The sequence below is a fragment of the Pezoporus flaviventris genome, unplaced genomic scaffold (assembly GCF_033815535.1).
Source record: "Pezoporus flaviventris isolate CSIRO_AGI_PZ_B2104156 unplaced genomic scaffold, CSIRO_AGI_Pfla_v1 ptg000193l, whole genome shotgun sequence".
Classification (NCBI taxonomy): Eukaryota; Metazoa; Chordata; class Aves; order Psittaciformes; family Psittacidae; genus Pezoporus; species Pezoporus flaviventris.
Window position 1 is genome coordinate 1,488,353 of NW_026892741.1, and position 25,041 is coordinate 1,513,393.

General features: G+C 41.4%; 1 protein-coding gene across 6 annotated transcripts in view; it reads right to left on the bottom strand.

Annotated features, from left to right (window-relative positions):
• Nucleotides 1-25,041, bottom strand: part of LOC133262194 (nipped-B-like protein) — a 181,673-nt gene that overhangs the window by 115,197 nt on the left and 41,435 nt on the right. For 5 of the 6 annotated variants that reach the window (XM_061441140.1, XM_061441139.1, XM_061441137.1 and 2 more), the window contains exon 2: nt 1,634-1,777. In XM_061441140.1, the coding sequence (XP_061297124.1) occupies nt 1,634-1,697 (64 nt within the window). In that variant the 5' untranslated portion in view covers nt 1,698-1,777. Of the gene's footprint in view, nt 1-1,633; nt 1,778-15,350; nt 15,415-25,041 lie in introns of all 6 variants that reach the window. The other variant, XM_061441138.1, reaches the window with a different exon arrangement.

Below are 25,041 nucleotides of genomic sequence, written 5' to 3' on the forward strand. Positions count from 1 at the left end.
TATATTCATTTTTATGTAAGTAATCTCAAGAAAAGGCTAGTATAGTTGGTTGGAATGATCATTAAAATGTCAATCCAGTCAATATATTCACAAATCTTGGTAAAAAGATTTGTTTAATGAAAACAGTTATCCCAGTAATAGAATATAAATGAGCATACTATACTTTTAGAGGGCATTCTTAGGTCTACAAGCATAACAAGGAAGTATACCAAACAAGCCTTGACGAGATGATTTGTAAGTGTTACAGAGATGAGTAAGCCAGAAGAGGCCAAAAAGTCTGCTATATAGCAAAGTAATTTTCATAGGGCCACAAAAATAAGCTAACTGACTTGAAGTTTCCAGACTGATTACGTTAGAAATAGCTTCAAAGAAAACCAACTGTGAAACAGACTCTTTTTGGCTCTTTTATATTTTTAAATTCTTTTTTAAAAAAGAAAGGGGGGACACACATAATTCCAGTATTTTTTCCCCTATGCAATGTATATCATTATTGCATTTAGAAATAAATTGCAATTCAAATAAAAGTTTATAATAAATTAAAATAGCTAGCTTTTATTACTTGCTTTAGATTACCTTGAATGTGCCTTGAAACTTGGAAAAATTAGCAAGATCAGCAAAACACATTTATTAAAGCCATATAAATTCAGCTAGTTAACTGAGCCTACTCTACTGCCTCTAGTCATCATGTCCTCCATGTTTTTAGGGCAATGGAACTTGTCCATTCCAGCACCTTCTTTTCACATCAAGAGAAGGTGAAGCAGTGACAAGCCTTTATCTTTCACCTGACTTTCTAAGCATCAGAAAAATACCACAAATAATGAAGCAAATATACCTAACACAAGGGCTAATCCCACCAAAAGTATTTCATTCAGTGTTTCAAGAAACTTGCACCAGGATTCTGACAAGTGACTTTTACCAGTGAAGTATCTTGACTTCTTTAAAACCTCACCTGCAAATACTTAGTGATGGAAAACTTCCTGTAGCCCAGAAACTTATGATTTGCATCCTGATGGCCCATTATTAGACACACATAATGATACATATATACACATATTAGATACATAAGCAGCATCTTCAAATTTGATACTTCACAATATCAAGCTGACAAAGAAGTAGGGTTTTTTTTCCCTTGAATACATCTGCTTTTTTACTGTAGGCAACTGAATTCAATTGCTGGGTATACACTTTCAGTGTCTTTCGGAAAGTCTCCAATTTTCAACAGTATAATAATAATTAAAACAAGATCTCAGAAGAAGCACTTGAGTCACTGAGTCCAATTATCCTCACAGACAAGTGAGCTAAAAACTCTTGCTTACACTTGATAAACAATATGCATCTCTGTCCCAACTGCACCTGTTAACTACAGCAACTTTTTCATACTTTCCCAAAACTAGGTTTAAAGTATATTCAGGTTTATTTAATATTTTTTAAACCTACATTTCATGTTTAAATTAGCATATTTCTAAAATTCAAGCAATGACAAAATTAACATTTTTAATACAAAATCTGATTTTTAACAGATTAACTTTTAAGAACTTTTCAAAACACTAAAACCAGTTCTATTTTCAAATGCAGGCATTTACTGAAGAGGTATAAGGGAACATAGCAAAGATAAAAAAAGAAGAGTACTTACGGTCTGTAAGACTAGCAATCCCTGCAAGAGTAGTGATGGGAACATGAGGCATATCCCCATTCATCCTGAAGTTCTGGGATGGTAGCGCCTACACAGATATTTTAGTTCAGGTGCCAGCTATCATTACTTCCCATCTCCCAAGCACTAAAAAAACAAACAAACAAAAAAACAACAACAAACCACAAACAAAAAACCCCCAACACAACAACAAAACACCACACAAACAAAAAACCACAGACACAAAACAAACAAAACCAAATTAAAATTCTCATTTTACTTAAAAGAATTTTTAATTCAATAACATAAATGAAACACAGACCATAACCTCAGCCACATACTAAGTAAATTTAGTCAAAAGTAAGTAAAACAATGTAGAATTAAAATATCAAATGGCATTCAGCAATCAAAAGGCAAGCTTTCGGCCTCAGAAGCAGAGCCCTTCACCAAAAAAGATACAAGATATGATAATCAAAATAAAATTTGCTTAAGTTATACAGCAGCAAACTCAAAAACTGGTAACAAAACTTCTGTTGGTTCATACTGCAATGGACAGTACTTAATGCATAACCCAGTTTAAGTAATTAGTTGCTATAATCACATAACAATTTTGGAAGAGATTTTTCATATAGCAAAACCAAAAGAAGTACTAGTTTACAGATGCAAGTATCAAGTAGTAAACAAAGTGACAAATAAAAAAATCTTAGTATATTTTTGTTGCAGTTTAACCCCAGTACCATGCAGCCACCCCCAACACCACCATCACTTGCCCCAGCAGGATGGGGAGGAGAATAAGAAAAAGGTAAAAACCACAGGTTGAGATAAGAACAGATTGATAGCTGAAATAAAGTACAATAAAAAATAATTGCAATGAAAAGGAAGATAACAAAAAGAGAGAGAGGAATAAAACCCAAGACAAACAAGTGATGCACAATAAAATTGCTCACCTCCCACCAACTGATACCCAGACCGACCCAAGCAGCAATTGCTCCCTACCCAGTGTCTCCCCCCAGTTTCTATACTGGTCATGATGCGTTGTGGTATGGAATACCCCTTTGGCCAGTTTGGGTCAGGTGCCCTGTCTCTGCTTCCTCCTGGCCTCCCGTGCCCCTCCTCAATGGCAGGGCATGAAAGACTGAAAAGTCCTTGAAAGTGGTAAACATTACTTAGAAACTAAAACACTGGTGTGTTATCAGAACTGTTCTCAGAATAAAGCCAAAACACAGCACTGAACCAGCTACTAGGAAGAAAAAACTGTTCCAGCCGAAGCCAAGACAATTTTAAAAATAGTAGCTACTTCAACATTGATCTGAAAATATCTCTTTAATATTAAACAAACTCTGGTCAACCTACAACCAGGAAATGTTTCATACACACCACAGGAAGAAAAGGTTTAGTCACCGCTGAACTAGCTTGTTTATTTCCTGTAAAACAGCTCAGTTTATATTCAACTACTGAAAAGGAATTTGTTCATCCAGTTTTCACTAACTATAAATATCCCAATTGTAAAGGAAGTCCAAACTTCAGAACTTGACTTGGAAGGCCCTTAGAAACCTGATGTAACTTTGAAGTTGCTCCTACTTTGAGCAGAGGGTTGGTCCACAGGTCACAGAATCATTAGGTTTGGAAGGGACCTCTGGAGATCACCTAGTCCAACCCCCTGCCAAGGCAGTGCCATCTAGAGCAGGTTACAAAGGAATGCATCCAGGTGTGTTTTGAATGTCTCCAGACCCCCTGGGCAGCCTGTTCCAGTGCTCTGCCACCCTCAATGTAAGGAAGTTCTTCCTCATGTTGAAATGAAACTTCCTGTATTTTAGTTTATGGCCACTGCTCCTCGTCCTGTTGCTGAGCACCACTGAAAAGAGTCCAGCACCACCCTCCTGGTACCCACCTTTGAGATATTTATATGCATTAATGAGATCCCCTCTCAGTCTGCTCTTCTCTGGACTAAACAGGCCCAGCTCCCGCAATCTCTCCTCATAAGAGAGATGCTCCAGACTCCTGATCATCCTTGTGGCCCTTTGCTGGACCCTCTCCAGTAGCTCCTTGTCTTTCTTCTACTGAGGAGCCCAGAACTGGACACAGTACTCCAGATGTGGCCTCACCAGGGTCAAGTAGAGGGGGAGGATTACCTCCCTCAACCTGCTGGCCACACTCCTCCCAATGCACCCCAAGGATACTATTGGCCCTCCTGGCCTCAAGGGCATACTGCTGGCTCATAGTCAACTTATCATCTACCAATACTCCCAGGTCCTTCTCAGCTGAACTGCTCTCTAGTAGGTCAGCCCCCAGCCTGTGTTGGTACTTGGGGTTCTTCCTCCCCAGGTGCAGTACACTACACTTGCCCTTGTTGAACTTCATGCGGTTTCTCTCTGCTCAGTTCTCCAGCCTACTAAGGTCCTGTTGAATAAGCAGCACAGCCTTCAGGTGTATCAGCCACTGCCCCCAGCTTCATATCATCAGCAAACTTGCTGAGGGTACACTCTAGCCCTTCATCCAGGAATAAGACAGGACCCAGTATCAATCCCTGGGGAACACCACTGATTACAGGCCTCCAACTGTATTCTGCTCTGCTCATCACAACCCTCTGAACTCTGCCATTCAGCCAGTTCTCAATCCACCTCACAGTCCATTCATCTAACCCACAAATTCGTGCCCCAGCATCCTTTTGCCTCTGTGAGATAAACCTTTCCCACATGCCATTGTCCAGACTGGTGCCCTATAAAACCAGCCGTTATCAAAGAATCCAAAGCCCTGCCTGCAGCACCAGTCTCTAAGCTAATCATTTATGGACTGAATTTTCCCATTCCGTCCCACATCATCAATGGAAAATGGAAGGAGTGAGGAGAAGATCACTTGAGCCCCAGACTCTTTCACCATCCGCCCCAAGGCCCTGTAGTCTTTCTTCATCCCCCTCAGACTGCGGGAAGCAGCTTCCCCCTCACCTGTCTGGAAGACCAGCAGCGGGTAGTAGTCTGTCGGGTGCACCAGGCTGGGGAGCGCCCTGGTGATATCCCTGATCTGGGCTCCAGGCAGACTACACACTTCCCTATGATGAGGGTCAACTCTGCATATCGGGCCCTCTGTTCCTCTCAGAAGGGAATCGCCTACTACAATGACCCTTCTTTCTTTCTTATCAGAGGCAGTCTTGAGGTGCGAAGTCGACCGGGCCTTGCACCACATCCTCACCTACCTCTCCTTCAAGATCCAGGGCCTCAAACCTATTACGGGGGGACACCTGGGGAAGCAGGGCAGGAAGGGAGGAGGGTTGCCCACGATGCCGAACTGGAACTCGCTTCCAACCCTTGTCGTCTTTTTGGTCCCCTACCTCTGCGCAACAGCTACAGGGCAGGGGCTGCCTCGGGCCATCCCCCTCTGTGTGAGAAGGCAGGGGGTCCTTCCCCTTTGGGGGGGTATCTCCCTGGAACCGTTCCGACTGGCACGCCAGGGAGTTACTCCACCAGTCGATCTCCCTTTCACGCTCCCTGATGGTCCTCAGCGTCTCAACCTCCTCCTTAAGTCTTGCCACCAGGCTAAGCAGATCTTCTACCTGCTCACACCTCACGCAGGTGGAATGCTGTCCTCCCTCCCCCGGCAGCAGCAGGCTCTGGCACTCCCTGCACCCAGAGACCTGAACAGCCACGGTTTGGGACGGGGTCTCTGTCTGAGTTGCTGCAGTCACCTTACTGCAAGCTCTCTTTCTGGAGGCGACCATATTGGTCAGCAGTCTGGGACACGAGCAACAGGGTCAGAACCACGACCTGCTTGTTCCTCCCTGTGCCCGGTGGGCAGCGGCACGTCGCTGCCCTCTCAGAGGCTCTTTCAAGGCAAGGGGCAGGGGGGTGGTCGCCGTCACCGTGGGAACGCCCCCCGCCACATCAGCCGCTCTCTCGCAAGGGCTGCTGGGGCTTCGGGGATCAGGAGATGTCGGGAATCGCGATGCCTCTGCGCTATCCCCTCTGATTTTCCTAATCTCTGTTGAACCTCATGGTCGCTGAAGCGTGCCGGCTGCGGCTCTAGCTGGGCTAGCTCCGATCAGCTGACTGAGATTCATCCTGCTATGTCATCATAGAAGGCTACCAGATTGGTCAGTCAAGATTTCCCCTTGGTGAATCCATGCTGACTACTCCTGATGACCTTCTTCTCTTCTATATGCTTGGTGATCACTTCCAGAATGACCTGTTCCATCAACTTTACAGGGATGGAGGTGAGGCTGACTGGACGGCAGTTTCCCAGGTCCTCCTTCTTGCCCTTTTCATAGATGGGAGTAAGTTGGCCTTCCTCCAGTCATCGGGCACCTCACCCATTCTCCATGATTTGTCAAAGATGATGGAGAGCAGGAGAGCAACATGTGCTCAGCACATGTCCCTCAGCACACTTGGGTGCACCCCATCAAGGCCCATGAATTTACGGATGTTAAATTTGTCTAGCCTGTCCCTAACCTAACCATCTACAACCAGGGAAAAGTGTTCCTTTCTCTGGCCTTCATTTCTAACCTCCGAGGCCTGGGACTCCTGAGGGCCATCCTTAGCAGTAAAGACTGAGGCAAAGGCGGCATTCAGTAATTCCGCCTTCTCTGTGTCTTCTGTTACCAGGACACCCATCTGATTCAGGAGTGTCCCCACATTTTCCCTTATCTTCCTTTTGCTGCCAATATACTTGTAGAAGGCCTTCTTCTTGTTCTTGATGTCCTTTGCCAGACTCAATTCTAAGTGGGCCTTGGCCTTCCATGTCACATCCCTGCGTACCCTGGCAATGTTCCTATAGTCCTCCCGCTTGGCCTGTCCCTTTTTCCACATCCCGTAAATTTCCTTCTTGAGTTTAAGATTTACTAGGCGCTCCCTGCTCATCTATGCAGATCTCCTGCCCCCTTTGCCTGATTTCTTCATCATGGGATTACACTGTTCTTAGGCTTGGAGGAAGTGGTGCCTAAATAATGACTAGCTCTCTTGGACTCCCTTTTCTTTTAGAGCCCTATCCCATGGGATTCCTCTCAGTAGGTCTTTGAAGAGGCTGAAGTTAGCATTCCAGAAGTTTAGGGTTCTAGTCCTGCTTACTTTTTTGCTGCCCCCACACAGGATCCCAAGTTCCACTATCATCTCGTGATCGATAATGCCAAGGCAGCTCCCAACCTTTATGTCATCAACCAGTCCTTCCTGGTTTGTAAGTACAAGGTCCAGCAACACACCTTTCCTCATTGGCCCCACCACTTGTAACAAAAAATTATCTTCAGTGACCTGCAGGAACTTCCTGGACTGTGTGTGTTGGCCATTTTATCTCTCCAGCAAATATCTGGGTGGTTTGAATTCCCCCAGGAGAACCAGGGCCTGTGACTGCGAGGCTATTTCCAGCTGCCCATAGATGGACTCATCAACTTCCTCCTCCTGATCAGGTGGCCTATAGTAAACGCCCACAACAGTGTCCCCCATATTAGCCTGTCCCTTAATTCTCACCCATAGACTCCCAACTCATCTATCCCTCAGTAGAGCTGGATATATTCCAGTTGCTCCTAGCTTGATTAACAGCATCGCTTAGAAGAACAAGACTTTGTATAAGCAGTACATTCCTTACGAACTACCTCAACCTTGGAGGCAGAGCTAAAGGACTGATAAAAGGAGAACATCTGCACCAGAAGGTGCTGAAGACAAAATAAGTCCTAGGAAAAACAAGTAGTCAACAAGGAATGGCAGTAATTGGGTGAAAGGTAAAGGTGGCAGGGGGAGTTCACAACCACTGACTCAATTCAGGACCAATAAAGCTTCCTCCCCCCCTTCACAGAGCTTGTGTGCTAATTTACATGGAAAATTTACCCTGTAGATGATAGAGTACTAATTAATCATAGATTTGGTAACTTTTGACCAATGAAAAGTAATTTCTTTGTTCTCTGAAAGGTATATAATCTGATGTACAAAAAACCTAAGGTTTGGTTGATTTGTGTAGCTTCCACCTACCACCTTGTTTTGCTAAATAGCTGACAATAAAATACCTCAACTCTGTGTATGCATTGGCATTCTGCACACTGGGTAACTATCCCACTTTTGGGGCAACATCATCATTGCTGTGATTCATGAATTAGTTCATCTAGTTCAAAACAACATTTAGATAGTCATTCCATCTTAAGGGACTAATGCCTATTCATTATAAAACTCAGCAAAATTGATGTGTTTTAAGCTAAAATTAATGCTATATGTGCTGCAATTCCATAGGTTTTTCCATTGTTTCAATAAACTTTAAATTTGAAAATCATACCTTTGTTGTGCACATGGATAAACCTAGTAACATTTTAATCAAATTTTATAGACAAGTTTGAAAATTTCTTAAGCTATTATATGAATCATAGAATCGTTAGGGTTGGAAAGGACCTTAAGATCATCTAGTTCCAACCCCCCTGCCATGGGCAGAGACACCTTACACTAAACCATATCACCCAAGGCCTCGTCCAACCTGGTCTTGAACACTGCCAGGGATGGAGCATTCACAACCTCCCTGGGCAACCCATTCCAGTGCCTCACCACCCTAACAGGAAAGAATTTCCTTCTTATATCCAACCTAAACTTCCCCTGTTTAAGTTTTAACCCGTTACCCCTTGTCCTATCACTGCAGTCTCTGGGGTAGCTGTAGTCCGTGATTAAGACTGAACCGTCCCAACAGTCCCTTTTGGCATTGACAGAAGAAGCAATGCTTTTCTCTCTCCTGATCTCTGATTTTTTTGCACTCTAGCTCAGAAGAAGGTTATGGAGTTTTTTGGGTTTTGTTTTGGGGTTTTTTGTGTGTGTGTGGTTTTGTTTGGTTGTTTTGGTTGTTTTGTTCTGGGTTCTTGTTTTTTTTTTGTTTTGCTTTTGTTTTTTTTTTTCATAGTACTTTGTTAAAGGGTAAAATTTTGTGTCCTGTTTTGCCCAGGTCAGAATGAACCGTAACATATTTTTTCTTCTAGTTTTAACATCTGTGAATGCCTTTTATCCTGGTTTTAATGCAAATGTATGCTGTTGGGGGAATCCATGAAACTTTTCCCTTCAAGTCTGTGCCTATGATGAGGAGATCATGTTTGCTGTCCGTTCTTTTCAGAGCTTCAAAAAATACCTTCTCTGCTGCTTCTTATAGCCATACTGATCAGCTGTGTTGAGATGGGAGCTGTTACCAGTTTTACAGTTACTGCATTCTGAACAAGACATATTTTACTTTGTTAATGTTTGAAACAGATATGAGTAATGGGAGAAACTGTAGCTGTTTGTGTTAAGGAGATGTCTGAGTTGTCTTATAATATATTTGAAGGACTGTCTTTCCAAAAATAACAACATGTATGTAACGCAAGGTTTAGTTCTAGGACAAATGAGTACATGTTTTTTAAGACTTGTGCCAAAACACCTTTTGGGTCTTCAAATCTCACCTGAAAAGAATTTGTCGGTTTGTTTTTTGTTTGGTGGTCTGTTCGGGGTTTTTTGAGTTTATTTTTCGTTTTTGTTTTTTTTTTTTGGGGGGGGGGGGGAAGTTGGTTTGGTTTTGGGTTTTTGCTTGTTTTTTTTAGTTTTGTTTTTTTAAAAAGTGATTATTTCACCGCAGAATCTAATGTTGAATGTTATTCCTTCATTGTATATATTGTTATTACAGGATTTCATTATCTGTAAAACACAGAACTTTAAACACAGGTTTTCGTTGCTTGCTACGAGTCTTCCTAAATATACTATGTTCTCTGCTATCATGATCTGAAATTTGATTGAAGATTTGCTATTTCTTTGAAGGTCCTCTTCATATTTTTACAGGTGCAGCTAAAAAATTTACTTCTGCTTAATCATCTTTATGTCACAGAGCTAAAACAATGCATCTAGATTTTTCTGTTTTCTATGCTTGTGTGTTTGTGGGTTTTTTTAATTCCGGATGACTTTTTCAAAGCCTATAATGACTATTATTTGTAGTCAGCAGTAGGTTGCAGCAGCATAAAAGTCCCATGGCATTTATCTAACATGATGGGCATTTTATGTATTCTATGGGGCCTTTGGTTTTGGTGTTGCTTTTTCAGAAGGAGATGCTGGATAAGTTGCTATCAGGAGATGCTGGATAAACTGTTATTGATAGACAGCAGGAGTTCAGTAGTTGCACACTGGAGTCCTTTCTTATGTTGATCTGTTACCAGTACAATATGAGACATTTTCAGCATACTGCTTTGCCTAGAGGCTGCTTGAGTTATTTCCTATTTTTGTCTTTGCTGCTAAGGTAAATATTTTGATTCTTGATCACTCAAGCATCCTTAAGTCTTCTCTTGACAATAAGAGTCAACTTTGCATGTTGCACATCTAGGTCTTAGCAGCAACAATAAACTTAACCAAATTACTAGTTTCATTGTACTTTGGTTTATCTGAAATACAATTCTTTGTCTGTTTGCTGATTTAGGAGTTCATTGTTTAATTAGTTCACTTTCAGAAAATTACTTTGGCACATGTAAGTGATAGAAATGTATTAACTAATTTGTCAGAGCAACTTGTTGAAAGACTGAAACTGACTTTGGTTCATGGGCTTGGATGCCTGATCAGGTTCCTCTTACTTCTGGGAAAAGCTACAGCTATTTTGCATAATTTTTTTTGCAACAATGCATTTCAATATGCAGTGATGACCCCTACTAACATCATGGAATTATTCAGTTGCTGTGTCCAGATTCTTCCCTGACCCACCAACCCGGCTGGGTCCTATTTCTCAAGGCTATAGCTGGGGACTGGAATATAACCAGGGAGCTCTAGCATCTCCTTTTGTTTAGCCCGAGGCTGGGAGCCTTCCTTTTGTGCTAGTATTGGGGTAGATAAGGAAAAAAATATTTTGAAAGATGTCCTATATCATTCCATAGAACCTGCTTGAGCACATCTTCCTAACACCACTTCTTCCCGCCAAATCCATTACAGCAGAGAATCATGTGGGCATGGTCCTTTGGGTGGTGGTGAGGGGATTTCAGTCTCCTGCCTTCTTCCAGGTGTCTGTATGTGAGTTGAGCTCAGGACTTATCCCTTCATGGATGTAGTCAAAAGGTGGGGTAAGGGGCTTAATAGAGGGTTATATCCTGTTTATAGGATGTAGCTGTATACCCTTCCATAAACTTTAAGCCACTGAAGTAAATGAACTCAGATTATTTTCATCAGTATTCATCTTGATGGTGTGTTTTTCAGCTGATGATATGGTATTGAGATAAAAGCGGAACTTTTGTCTTATGAGCAGATGTAATTTCCTCATACCTTAAATTCCATTTTGAAAAAAGGATTTTGATTTCCCTGTGATTCCCCTTCTGTTCTTAAAACTCTCCAGGGCATGGAATTATTTGGAGGAGTGTGATCCTGCTGGGCAAGGGCCTCTGATTACAAAGGACTGAGATATAAAGAACATACTGGAGCATTTTAAGGGAAAGCACTGTGGGAAGGATATAATTAAATTTCCACGCTAAAGAATAGCTGAAAATTTTCAGCTTTAACCAGTAAGCTATTCATCAGTCACAGGCAGTTGTGTGGCCATTTGCACTGTAGTCTCTAAGTGCTATACTGTAACGGTATTTAACTATTTTAAAAGGGTGTTTATGTTCTGAGCATTTTATAAAGTAGGGAAGTACTTTTTTTTTTTTTTTTTCTTTTAGTTCTTAATCATCTAAAGTAGACCCTTTTATTTGAGTGGCTGTAGTAGAATTAAGCTGTGAGTCTGTGCTGTGGTAGTTGCAATGACATGGCTATGCAACAAGAAAGAAGGCACTCTTGATATGGAGTAAGAGTAATATTTCATTTGATTTAGCACAACATTTGAATGTTGTTTGAGCTAATCCAGAAAGAAACTGCTTTCCTACCTGCATGTATGTCTGACACAGGAGGCTTTATCAGTGTAGTTATAGCAGTGACCCAAAGTGATTTGTTAGACTGTAAGCTGGTGATACATAAGGGAGGTAGACCCAAACCTACTGAAACATCCTCTATCAAATGCTCAGAGAGGACATGCAAGGAAGGTGAGCTTGGCCTCTGTGGAATATATGCCTGAGAAAATATTTTATTGAAGGAGACACGTATGCAATTTATTATGTTAATTTCTAATTGCAGTGTGAACAGTAAGTGCAACTTTAGAAAGGGCTGTCAAATACATCCAAGTATATCTAAATGTGGTGGTTTTTGTTAGTAGATATCCTATAAGCAGTTTCTGAGAAAGGACTGCAGTGTTAGGCCCTTATTATCTTCAGGTTCACATTTACTCTTCTTGTTCTCCATTACTAGGCAGCATAGATCAGTCAGTGTTAAAGGAGTTGCCTCCTGAGCTCCTGGCAGAAATTGAATCCACCATGCCGCTTTGTGAACGTGTGAAAATGAACAAGCGCAAACGTAACACAATTAATGAGAAACCAAAATATGCTGAAATCAGTTCTGATGAAGACAATGACAGTGAAGAAGCTTTTGAATGTAAGTAGTACATCATTCTGTTCCTACTCCTAAGGAAGGCTAATATTTTGCTTTCCCAAAAATATTGTTTGTTTGTTTATTACCCTAAAATATATATAAACAAATTTTCTGTCCAGCTAACTGCTTGGCCAAGAACCTTTTTTTTTAATAGAAAAAGTATTTTATTTCAATTTGTCACTCAAAAAGAAAAGCAGCTACTTATTAAATTTCTTTCCCTAATTACCTTATGGGAAGCCACTGCAATGAAACATTTTTAGCCAATCAGATTAAAGAAAATATTCTCTAAAGCAGCTTAGGAAACTTGTACACAAAGTTATGCAATGAAAAATTTCTAGTAAATACATTTTAACTTCTTCTGAATTTCATTGATAAGAAAAGGATCCTCTATTCAGTTTTTCTGACTTGATAACTAATTGATGTTAGTGCCCAGAGGTTTCTTAAAATATTACTTCTCTATTTTTTCCATGGTATATTGCTTGAAAAACCTCAATTATTCCCAAATGGTGTCTCAAAATCGCATTTGATGATGACACTATTTTTGAATTAAGTGGTGTCAAAGAAAGAGAGGAAGCTTGTAGTTAGACTTTTGCTGTGCAATCAGGCAAAGTTCATAAGTGCAAAAAAAATTGTTATGTCTCTAAGTTAAGAAGGGATTTCCTACTTTCCAGTAAGAGTGTAGTTAGTTTGTCTCGATGATAGTTTAGTTAGTCAACACTGAAAATAAACTTCATTAAAATGGAGTGAATCATTTCAGTCTGAGTAACATCTTAGCTATGATACCTATGCAGGGCTACAAAAGTGCGTATTGCTGAGAAAGCATCTTGCTTATAATGATTTTCTCACAAGTTTAGACTCTTTCCACCTTTACCTATCTAAACATCTTACTGAACTTTTGTAAAACAATGTTTTGCTGCTTAGGCTTTCTTAGGGTCCAAAAGAGAAAGATTTTTGTTGTCCTGCATTTTTAATATGTTTCAAGAAGTTCTGTAACAGGTATGCAATGCATATGCACACATACACATAAAAATTATAATAGTGATACCTCTGATCTTTATCAGAGAGGCAGAAAAGAATGTCCTTTGCTTTGTTTGGGGTTTTTCCCCATTTAAAGTATAACCGAATAATGTTGTTTTGACCATGAGTTAACTTGTAATCAGATGATTTGCTTCATTCAGGATTCTGTACCCTCTGTTTACCATATCATTTCACCTGTTTATGATCTTAATAATTACTTATTCTTTTATTAAATTCACTGTTACTAAAGAAAAATTATTTAAGATGGTTCAGAATAAAGCGGATTGTCAGGAATTTCAGAGAGATCTTAATCTACTTATTAGCCACAGTGGCTGTTGAAATTCTTAAATTCAAAGTAAAGCAAGTTAAGGAAAACTTTCACAGTAATTACATGTTTTAAGGGCTTCTAGGCTCACTGTATCCACCTGACATCTGGCCATCATTCTAAACAATTCATTTAGGACATCTGGTTTAAATATAAATTATAATGTTTCCCAAAGGATGCTGTTGAATGATGACCTACTAGATGATCTTAAGGTCCTTTCCAACCCTAACTATTCTATGATTCTATGAACCGAACTAAGACAAAAGGATCAAGAGAATGAAAGATTTGTGACAAGTACACTGAATAAGTTTGTACTGTTCCAAATACGTAATTCAGAATTCTTTTGGCTGCCTAAAATTGAACTTTTTAAAAAAATGACATAGTGATTGTTATAGAAGAAGAGAAATTTCTTTGAATATCTCATGAAGGGGCATTCCGTTAAATGGTGAGAAATTAAAAATTATTGAAATGGTCTTGGGCTTGAAGGAAGTGGTGCTTAAATAATGACCAGCTCTCTTAGAATTATAAAATCAACTAGGTTGAAAAAGACCTTTAAGATCATCAAGTCCAACCATCACCCCAGGATTGCCAATGCCACCACTAAAGCATATCACTGAGGGTCTCATCTACACAGTTTTGAACACTTCCAGGGACAGCGATTCCACCACTTCCCTGGGCAGCCTGTTCCAATACCTGATCACCCTCTCTGTGAAGAAATTTTTCCTAATATCTAATCTAAACCTCCCCTGGCACAGATTGAGGCTGTTACCTCTTGTCCTATCACTTGTTACTTGGGAGAACAGACCAACCTCCACCTCACTACAACCTCCTTTCAGGTAGTTGTCGAGAATGATAAGGCCACCCCGAACCTTCTCTTCTCCAGACAGTTCTCTTGGACTCCCTTCTCTTCTATGGCCCTATCCCATGGGATTCCTCTGAATTTTTGAAGTGGCTGAAGTTAGATACTAGTGGCTCATTCTCATTAGAAAAGTGACACAAGATCAAGTCCTACTGATAAGGTAGTAAAACCTAAACCAAAGTATTGATATGTTTCAAAAAGCTACAATAAAATACACATTTTTTTCCGTCACAATAACATTAATAGCTATTAGACTATTACACTAATAGTAGGGTAGTTATGTTCACCAGTTTTGCAAAATAAAACAGCTAAAACTTCTGTCAGGGAGAATCTAGTTATTCAGGGAGTTTATTACTGCCCCTTTTACATCTTTTTAAACAATAAATATCCTCTTTATGAGCCTCTCCACATCAACGATTCTAACACTACTGAAAGCTACTTAATTCTTTCTGTTCTGAAGAAGCAACCATAGAATTAAACTGTAAAGACCTAACTTTGCTGCAGAGCTAAGAAATTCAAACAAAGGGAAAGCCCCGAGCTACTTCAGTAGTTCACAAATTTATTTTCCATCTGTTGCATATTACATATGCAACTTGTATTGCAACAAAGAAAGTATATTTTTAATTGTGCTCTTTCTGGTGAGCATTGCCCTTTTGCTGGCTCAGGCACACAAGTAGTGGCTGATGTTAAAGTTCATGTTATTGAAAGAAAACAGCTAAGAGCTATATAGAAAGAGCAACTAAAAGGGATGGATACAGCAGCTCTGTCAAATGGAAAGCGCTTTAGGTTGCAACATATCTTTGTTAACAAAGTAGTGACAGGTATGAGAGAGGAAGTAGTAACCTGTTTTTCTTCAACTTCTTGAATGTCTCATGTTAGCCAGTAGTAGCATTACCCTTTTCTAAAAACAACTGTACTTACACTATTTATATTTTAAAGACTTTAATTATGTTGAATCTTAACCAGGCTGAAAACCTAGTGACTGAAGACTGGACCAAAATCTATTTAATTCAGGAGTGTCTTCCAACTTTTAATCTGGCACTTCTGTCCTTGAACTCTCTCATATGATTCATAAACTTTATAAAATAAAACTAGGAAGAAAGATACCTGTTGAAACAGTAACTGATTTTGCACAAGTCTTGCAGTCATGTCATTTTTGCCTCTTCTTTGTCTTTGAAAAACAATTAAGAAACCTCTAAGCTTATTTAATACACACTAAGGAAACAGATGCACAACTATAACATCTCTGTAGAGAACCACAATCAATGCCAATGGAAAATTCTATAAACACAGATATAGTGTGTTGCATTTCAAAAGCAGCTCACTGCCTTTTTATACTGGAATTAATATTGACCTGTGATGTTATTCCCTTTTGTCCTAATCTTGTTGCCTGCTTTTCAACCTAAGCTCCATACACATCTGTAAGAGATGCTGTATGGCACCGTAGGCAGTTAAGAGGCTTTTCCTCTGGATTGGTGTATTATTCCCCCTCATCCCCTTACCACAGTGATGCAATTCCTCCATCCAAAGGCTCTATGACAGTCCTCTGTAACACACCCAGTTTCCTCCCCTCATTTAATCCACTCCCACACTTCTGAGCTGCTAGATGGAAGAGAGACAGCACATGATGAAGCCTCTTCCTCAGCAGGGTCATGAGTATCTCCTCTACTCAACAACCACCTCAGACAACTGCCTGAGACTTTCACACCCTGTAAAATATAACTTAAATTAGCTGATGCTTTCCAAAATTATTAGATGGAAGGACTTAAAAATAAACAAGTGCCATGACCATTATGCAGAAAAAGATTAAACAAATCAGTGTTTTTACTGACTATGTGCAGAACCACATAAAGAGCTTTGGCTGCATTACCCCATTGGATGCATTTGCACAATTTACTGGTAATGCAATTATTGTTGGAATTTTATAGCATTTACTATCCAAAGTTTGTTCCATTTGGTTCGTTTACAAGAGGTAGTTTATACTGCTCGCACAACATACAGATAAGATATATTCTCTCTAAAGGACAGTACGCTAACATTATTTAAAAAAAAAATCCCAACATATTTAATGTAATTTAACATTTTAATTAAGGTTGCTAACATCTTTCAAAAACATACTGCTTGGCAAGATTAAACATGAGAGGAAAAGTAACTTTAAAAAAAAATAATAATGTAGCATTGGTATCTAATAAAACAATTGTTTTCAAACATAAAAAATTTCATCTCTTGATAACTGACTTTAGAGTTTATATTCTGAAATTCAGGATTACATAAACTTTTTGGCACACACTACCCTATTTAGTGTTCCAAAGAAACATAAAGCTCCATGATTTTGTGACTACAAAAGATGTGATGAAAACCTGAAGTACTTGCTTTTTGCAACAAACGCTATACAGAGTAGGAGAGAAAGGCAAGTCAAAGCAGTTTGTCTTATAAATTACCCTTTGCTACCAATGACAACTGATAGTAGCTACTTCCACAGATGTAAAGGAGAATGGATTTTTTTTTTAAACACCCACTTAAGAGTTTAATGCATAAAAAAAAAAACAAACCCTCATCAAGTTGAGCAGTACTCTAAATAAAAAAAGTAACCAGAAAAATGGACGTGAATATCTTCATAATTTGGGTCAGAAATGTTCCTCCATTATAGACTCAATTTTATTACAGACTAGAAGGGATTATTTAGATTTTCAGAAAGAAAGCATGTGAGAATTTAAAAACTATATTTCAGCTCTGTAAAACTGTTTCAGGTTGGAAGACGGGATGAGGCTGTTTTGCTATTTAAGTGTACCTCCTGGTAACCAAGTAGCCTAAAATTGCAAAGTCTGTCCTCTCAAAGTGGTGCCCCAGTATTGCCAGAACCATTTAAAAACAACATTTAAACCTGAGAATTCTGGCACACTTCATAGAGTCCATATATTTTGCCAGGGATGGAAAGAAACAAGGCACTATCATCAGAAACTCTAAATTTAAACCAAGACACTTTCTCTGCTTCTCTCCCTAGTACAGGGAGATACAAAGAACAAAACGAGCTGTTCCACATGAAGCACAACTAAGGAGAACTTGCTTCATGCAGCTTTGCATCACTAACGTGAATATCGCCCTTTAACCCTCATCTATCATAGATATACTATATATAGACAAACAACATCTGACTCCCAATGCAGCGCTACAATGATATTGGTCAATTTTATGAAGTGAAGTTATGACTGATTTGATTCTAAGATAACGTGGCAGGGGAGGACTAATTAGGGCTTATACCACATTCAGCCAAGCCAGTCTTCATTAAGCTTTGCCTTAAAACTTCAGACTTGCACTCCTCTTGCCGATTCTGAACCTTCTCTACCAATATTTGGTACATCTGTGTTTCTTTCTGCAAGAAATCAAGCTAAGAAATCACATAGCACTCAAAGGCTTAAAAAAAATTCATCAATAGACAGGGAAATAGTACATAAAGTGAACTACAATAATCAGCAAATTGAACATGCCAGCAATTTAACTCAGAGGCGATATATCAAATCCCCAATTCAAAAGAACAGGGTTCATGATGAAATGCTGTTAGAATTTAGCAAGTCATAAAATAAAGGTGGTATAATCAACAGTAACCTAGATCATTAAAGTAATATAATCAAAGTCTCATTCAAACCCTATTAATTTGAAACTTTACTTCACTAATATAAGCAAACCTAGATATTTTGTTGTTTCATGTGAATCTTATAAACTTCAATAACATTAAATATTTATCTGTCTATAACTGGCAGACTTAAAAGTTTTTCTTCCAAACCAGTTTAAATAATTTCCAACTAATAAAAAAGACTGGGGGGTGGGGGAAGCAGAAGTACTTGAAACAGAAGCAGTTAGTACTTGAAAACTTTCATGCTTTATCTAATGCCAGGGGCAGAAATCATATACTGCTAACTACAAATGGTTCAGACAAAATGAGTAAAACTCCACGAAACTTACATACTTATATTAACACCAAGTAAAGAAGAATGATAAAGTCAAGTATCATAATGCCATTCACTCTATTTAGTAAGTTGTTAGAATAGGGGAATTGGAGAAGTGTCTTCCACTCTTCAGCTGAAAAGCTCCAACCTTGCTGGGGAAGGAAGGGAAGACTGTAGAGATATTCCAACCACTACAGCCAATGAGCTGGCTTCATTTGGAGCATGGCTCAGATACCTCTATACAAATGCCCGTAGCATGGGGAACAAACAAGAGGAATTAGAGATGAGTGCACATCTAGGGGGGTATGATATAACAGGCATCACAGAAACATGGTGGGATGGCTCCTATGGCTGGAGTGTTGGAATGGAAGGTTACAGGCTTTTTAGAAAAGACAGGCCTGGCAGGTGGGGAGGGGGAGTTGCCCTTTATGTTAGAGATAGGCTGGAGAGTATGGAACTCTGTCTAGGGACAGGTGAGCAGTTAACAGAGAGTTTGTGGGTCAGGGTTAAAGGGAAAACAGCTATGGGAGACATTACTGTGGGGATCTGTTACAGACCGCCTGATCAAGGAGAACCTGCGGAAGAAGCACTCTATAGACAGATAGGAAAAGCCTCACGCTCACAGGACCTCGTTCTCATGGGGGATTGCAACCACCCTGATATCTGCTGGAGCGATGGTACGGCCTGGCCAAAAGCAATCCAGGAGGTTCCTCGATTGTGTGGAAGACAACTTCCTTCTGCAAGTCATAGAGGAGCCGACAAGGAGAGGTGCCATGACTGACATCGTGCTCTCCAAAAGGGAAGGGCGCATTGGAAATGCGATGCTCCAGGGCAGCCTTGGATGCAGCAATCACGAGATGGTGGAATTCGAGATCCTCAGGACAGTGAGAAGAGCATGCAGCAAGCTCACTGCCCTGGACTTCAAAAGAGCAGACTTTAGCCTCTTCAGGAACCTGCGTAATAAGGTCCCATGGGATACAGCCCTAGAGGGCAGGGGGTCCCAAGACTCTTGGTTGATATTCAAGGATCTCCTGCTACAAGCTCAGGAGTGTTGCATCCCAACCAGAAGGAAGTGCAGCAAGAAGGTCAGGAGACCTCCTTAGATGGATAAGGAGCTGCTGAGAAAAACTCAAAGGAAAAAAAGAGACTGATAAAAGGTGGAAGCAAGGACAGGCAGTCTAAGAAGAAAACAGGGATGCTGTCTGGTGTTGTGGTTTAAACCCAGTCAGGTAATTCGTTCGCTCACTTCCCCCCTTTCTTGCCCTCCCCCTGCTCTCGGAGGGATGGAGAGGAGAATTGAAAAGAATGCAACTCCCACGGGTTGAGATAAGAACAGTTTAGTAACTAAGGTATAACACAAATCACTACTGCTACCACCAATGATAATAATGATAAAGGAAATAACAAGGGAAGAGAATACAACACCTCAGCACCAGCTGACCGATAACTCGCCCTCCAAGCCCGACCAAGCTCTGACCGATACCTCCTCCATCCCTGCAGTCTCCCAGCCCTTCCGGCTCACTCCCAGTTACATCCTGGGCATGACGTGCTGTGGTATGGAATACCTCTTTGGCCAGTTTGGGTCAGGTGTCCTGTCTCTGCTTCCTCCTGGCTTCCCCTCCTCCCTGGCAGAGCATGAGGCTCACAAAGTCCTTGGCCAAACCAAAACACCGCTATCAGCTCTGTTCCCGAGCTGAAAGTCAAAACACTGCACTACACCAGCTACCAAGGAGGAGAAAAATGACTGCTACTGCTGAACCCAGGACATCTGGGAAGCTAGGGACCAAGTTAGGAAAGCCAAGGCCTAGTTAGAATTAAACTTGGCTAGGGATGTTAAGGATAACAGGAAGGGATTCTACAGGTACGTAGCAAATAAAAAACAGACTAGGGACAATGTAGGCTCCCTCTGGAAGATATTGGGAAAACTGTCTACACAGGATTTGGAGAAGGCTGAGGTTCTGAATGACTTCTTTGCCTCGGTCTTCACTGGCAAAGGCTCTGACTGCACCACCCAAGTCTTGGAAGGCAGACACAGGGACTGTGAGAATGAAGAACCTAGGCCCACTGTAGGAGAGGATCTGGTTTAAGATCGTCTTAAGAATCTGAATGCACACAAGTCCATGGGAGGTGATGAAATCTATCCGCACGTCCTGAAGGAGCTCGCGAATGAAGTTGCTAAGCTACTGGCCATCATATTTGAAAAATCATGGCAGTCAGGTAAAGTTCCCAACGACTGGAAAAAAGGAAATATAACCCCCATTTTCAAGAAGGGGAAAAGGGACGACCCAGGAAATTACAGACCAGTCAGTCTCACCTCTGTGCCTGGCCAAATCTTGGAGCAGATTCTCCTGGAAAGAATGCTAAGGCACATGAAAATCAACAAGGTGCTTGGTGACAGCCAGCATGGCTTCACTAAGGGGAAATCCTGCCTGACCAATTTGGTGTCCTTCTATGATGGGGCTACGGAACCGATGGACAGGGGTAGAGCAGTTGATGTCATCTACCTGGACTTGTGCAAAGCATTCGACACTATCCCACACGACATCCTTGTCTCTAAATTGGAGAGACCTCAATTTGATGGATGGACCACTCGGTGGATAAAGAACTGGCTGGATGGCCGCACGCAAAGAGTTGTGGTCAATGGCTCAATGTCAGGCTGGAGACCAGTAACAAGTAGTGTCGGGACCCGTCTTATTCAACATCTTTGTCGCCAACATGGACAGTGGCATTGAGTGCGCCCTCGGCAAGTTTGCCGATGACACCAAGCTGTGTGGTTCAATTGATACTCTGGAGGGAAGGAATGCCATCCAGAGGGACCTCGACATGCTTGTAAGGTGGGCTGATGCCAACCTTATGAAGTTTAACCATGACAAGTGCAAGATCCTACACCTGGGTCAGAGCAATCCCAGGCACACCTACAGGCTGGGCAGAGAAGAGATTCAGAGCAGCCCTGTGGAGAAGGACTTGGGGGTGCTGGTCGATGAGAAAATGAACATGAGCAGGCAGTGTGTGCTCGCATCACAGACAGCTCAGCATATGGTTGGCTACAGGTCGAAGGTGATCCTGCCCCTCTACTCTGCTCTTGTGAGACCTCACTTGGAGTACTGTGTACAGTTCTGGCGTCCTCAACATAAAAAGGACATGGAGCTGTTGGAACAAGTCCAGAGGAGGGCCACGAGGATGATCAGGGGACTGGAGCACCTCCTGTATGAAGACAGGCTGAGAAAGTTGGGGCTGTTCAGCCTGGAGAAGAGAACACTGTGTGGAGACCTCATAGCAGCCTTCCAGTATCTGAAGGGGAGCTATAGGGATGCTCGAGATGGACTATTCATTAGGGACTGTAGTGACAGGACAATGGGTAACAGGTTAAAACATACACAAGGGAAACTTTGATTGGATATAAGGAAGAAATTCTTTCCTGTTAGGGTGGTGAGGCACTGGAATGGGTAGCCCAGGGAGGTTGTGAATCCTCCATCCCTGGCGGCGTTCTGGACCAGGTTGGACGAAGCCTTGGGTGTCATGTTTTAGCGGGAGGTGTCCCTGCCCATGGCATGGGGGTTGGAACTAGATGGTCTTAAGGTCCTTTCCAACCCTATCTATTCTATGATTTCAAAGAAAAAAGTAACATGCAAAACTAGTAGGTTGGTCTTTTCAAGTATCCACCTATAACCGCTAGATCAAATCAGGTTCTTCCTTTCAAGCACACCACTTCTTTAGGTTCTGCATTACACTTGCACAAAAACTTCAATGAAAACAATTCAACACTATAAATGTATGCTTCATATCATAGAATCATAGAATGGTTACAGTTGGAAAGAACCTTAAGATCGTTCCATTCCAACCCCCCGCCACGGCCACGGACATCTCACTCTAGAGCATGTCGCCCAAGGCTCTGTCCACCCTGGCCTTTAACACTGCCAGGGATGGAGAATTCACAGCTTCTTTGGGCAAGCTATTCCAGTGCCTCACCACCCTCACAGTAAAGAACTTCTTCACAAAACCTTTAATCCTATTAGCACCAATGGATTACTGTGTGAATATTAATTTCCAACTGAGCAAAATGAAGGGGACAAATTCATCTCACCTTCTAATATTAGCAATGTCTACATTCTGAACAGGAAAAAAAAAAAAACTTAAAAACAAAATAAACCAACAGGAAACTTTAGTTATCAGTGTAAAAAATATAATATTCAGATTATACTTTAAAAAGTCATCTTAATAAATTAGATACTTTATAAAGTTCCTTTTTGAAGAGAGGTACAGTCTAAAGCTACCAGGAGCTGGATGTGTAACAGTAATTCCCTCAGAGTGAATATGGCTAAATATAGCAGTCCTGTAATGTAATATTTCAGGTTTGTGTAACTTTAATTATTTGTACATTTTATCTTTTTCACTTTAAATACACCAAAACTTTTTAAATAATTGAAATAAATTATGTGATATTATTGAGAAGGGTGGGATAAATTGTTTATTAATTCCAACAATTTTTTTCCTTAACTAGTTAAACATTTTGCCTTCATCATTCTTACTGAAGTGTAATTCTGGTATTTCATTATTCTGCATCTTAGAACTTCATATCAATTTCCAGACTAGAATTATTCAGTCATCTTATATTCACTTTTTTAAACAACTTTGCCTTTAGCGCCTCTCCCTTCCAGAAGTGAAGCCTTCCAGAATATTTTGGGAGCTCATCTGTACCAACCTTCAGCAACTTCCTAAAAAACAATCCAAAAATAACCACACACTGTCCTGGGTTCAGCAGTAGCAGTCATATTTTTCCTTTGTGTTAACTGGTGCAGTGCTGTGTTTTGACTTCTAGCTTGAGAACAGTGTTGGTGAAGCCGATGTTTTCGGTTGTTGCTAAGTGAATATGCGAAAAGATTTTACCTGTCAACCAGGGGAGCACATCATCACCTGGTTACTCCGATGCTGGGACAATGGGGCCGATGGTCACGAACTAGAAGGTACAGAAGCCAAGCAGCTGGGATCACTTGCTAGAGAAGGGGGAATTGACAAAGCAATTGCAAGAGAGAAAAAGTCCCTCAGCCTTTGGAGGAGGCTCTTGGCAGCTGTGAAAGAAAGGTTTCCGTACAAGGACGATGTTACGAGTCCTTCGGCCAAGTGGACTACTATAGACAAAGGCATCCAGTCTCTGAGGGAATCGGCCATCGTAGAGATGATCTATCACATCAAGCCGAATAACGGGGATACACCTATAGATCCAGATGAAGTTGAATGTACACGACCCATGTGGCGAAAACTTACACGGAATGCACCGTCATCATATGCCCATTCATTGGCAACAGTGACCTGGAATGACATAGTACCACTAACAGTGGATGAAATGGTTCATAAACTCCGAGAGTTCGAAGACAATCTCACTCCTTCCATCATCTCAGCTGTGAAAAAACTGTCCCAGGACCACGACAAATTGAGGGACGATGTATCTGATTTATCCAGCTCCTCACGTGTACCAACACACATCTCAGCTATTAACAAAAGGCGTCCTATTGTTCAAGAGAGGAGATACAGAAGGTATACGCCACGGGGTACCCTATGGTTTTACCTGCTGGATCACGGAGAAGACATGACAAAGTGGGATGGAAAACCTACTTCAGCTTTGGAGGAACGGGTGAGTGAACTGAAGAGGGGAGCAAGGGCCAAGACTGATCGTCCCATGAGAGCTACGGCTTCAGTCTCTGGTGAGCAGTTTCCCAGATGGAGTGGAAGAGCTGATTTTACTCCAGCTCCTGTGATAATGAAGAATAATCCCTTTCAACACGACTTAAGTGTCCAATGCTGTGACGACCATTAGAGGGGCCCTGCCTCCAGCCAGGTGGAGGTAAGGGACAATCGGATTTACTGGACTGTGTGGATCAGATGGCCTGGCACATCAGTCCCACAGAAGTATAAGGCTCTAGTAGATACCGGTGCACAGTGTACCCTGATGCCATCAAGCTGTCAAAGGGTGGAACCCATCTATATTTCTGGAGTAACAGGAGGATCCCAAGAGTTGACTGTGCTGGAGGCTGAAATCAGCCTGACTGGGAGGGAATGGCAAAAGCACCCTATTGTGACTGGTCCAGAGGCTACATGCATTCTCGTCATAGACTACCTCAAGAGAGGGTACTTCAAAGACCCAAAAGGGTACCGGTGGGCTTTTGGTATTGCTGCTTTGGAGACTGAGGAAATTGAGCAGCTGTCCACCTTGCCTGGTCTCTCAGAAGATCCCTCTGCTGTGGGGTTGCTGAAAGTTGAAGAACAACAAGTGCCATTTGCGACCACAACAGTGCACCGGCGGCAATATCGCACCAACCGAGACTCCCTGATTCCCATCCATCAGCTGATCCGTAGACTGGAGAGTCAGGGGGTGATCAGCAGGACCCGCTCACCCTTCAATAGCCCCATATGGCCAGTGCGAAAGTCTAATGGAGAATGGAGACTAACAGTAGACTATCGTGGCCTGAATGAAGTCACACCACCATTGAGTGCTGCCGCACCGGACATGCTAGAACTGCAGTATGAACTAGAGTCAAAGGCAGCCAAGTGGTATGCCACGATTGATATTGCCAATGCATTTTTCTCAATTCCTTTGGCAGCAGAGTGCAGGCCACAGTTTGCTTTTACTTGGAGGAGTGTCCAGTTCACTTGGAACCGACTGCCCCAGGGGTGGAAACACAGCCCTACCATCTGCCACAGACTGATCCAGACTGCACTGGAACAGGGGCAAGCTCCAGAACACATGCAATACCTTGATGACATTACTGTGTGGGGCAATACAGCGGAAGAAGTCTTTGAGAAAGGGAGGAAAATAATCCAAATCCTGCTGAAAGCCGGTTTTGCCATAAAAC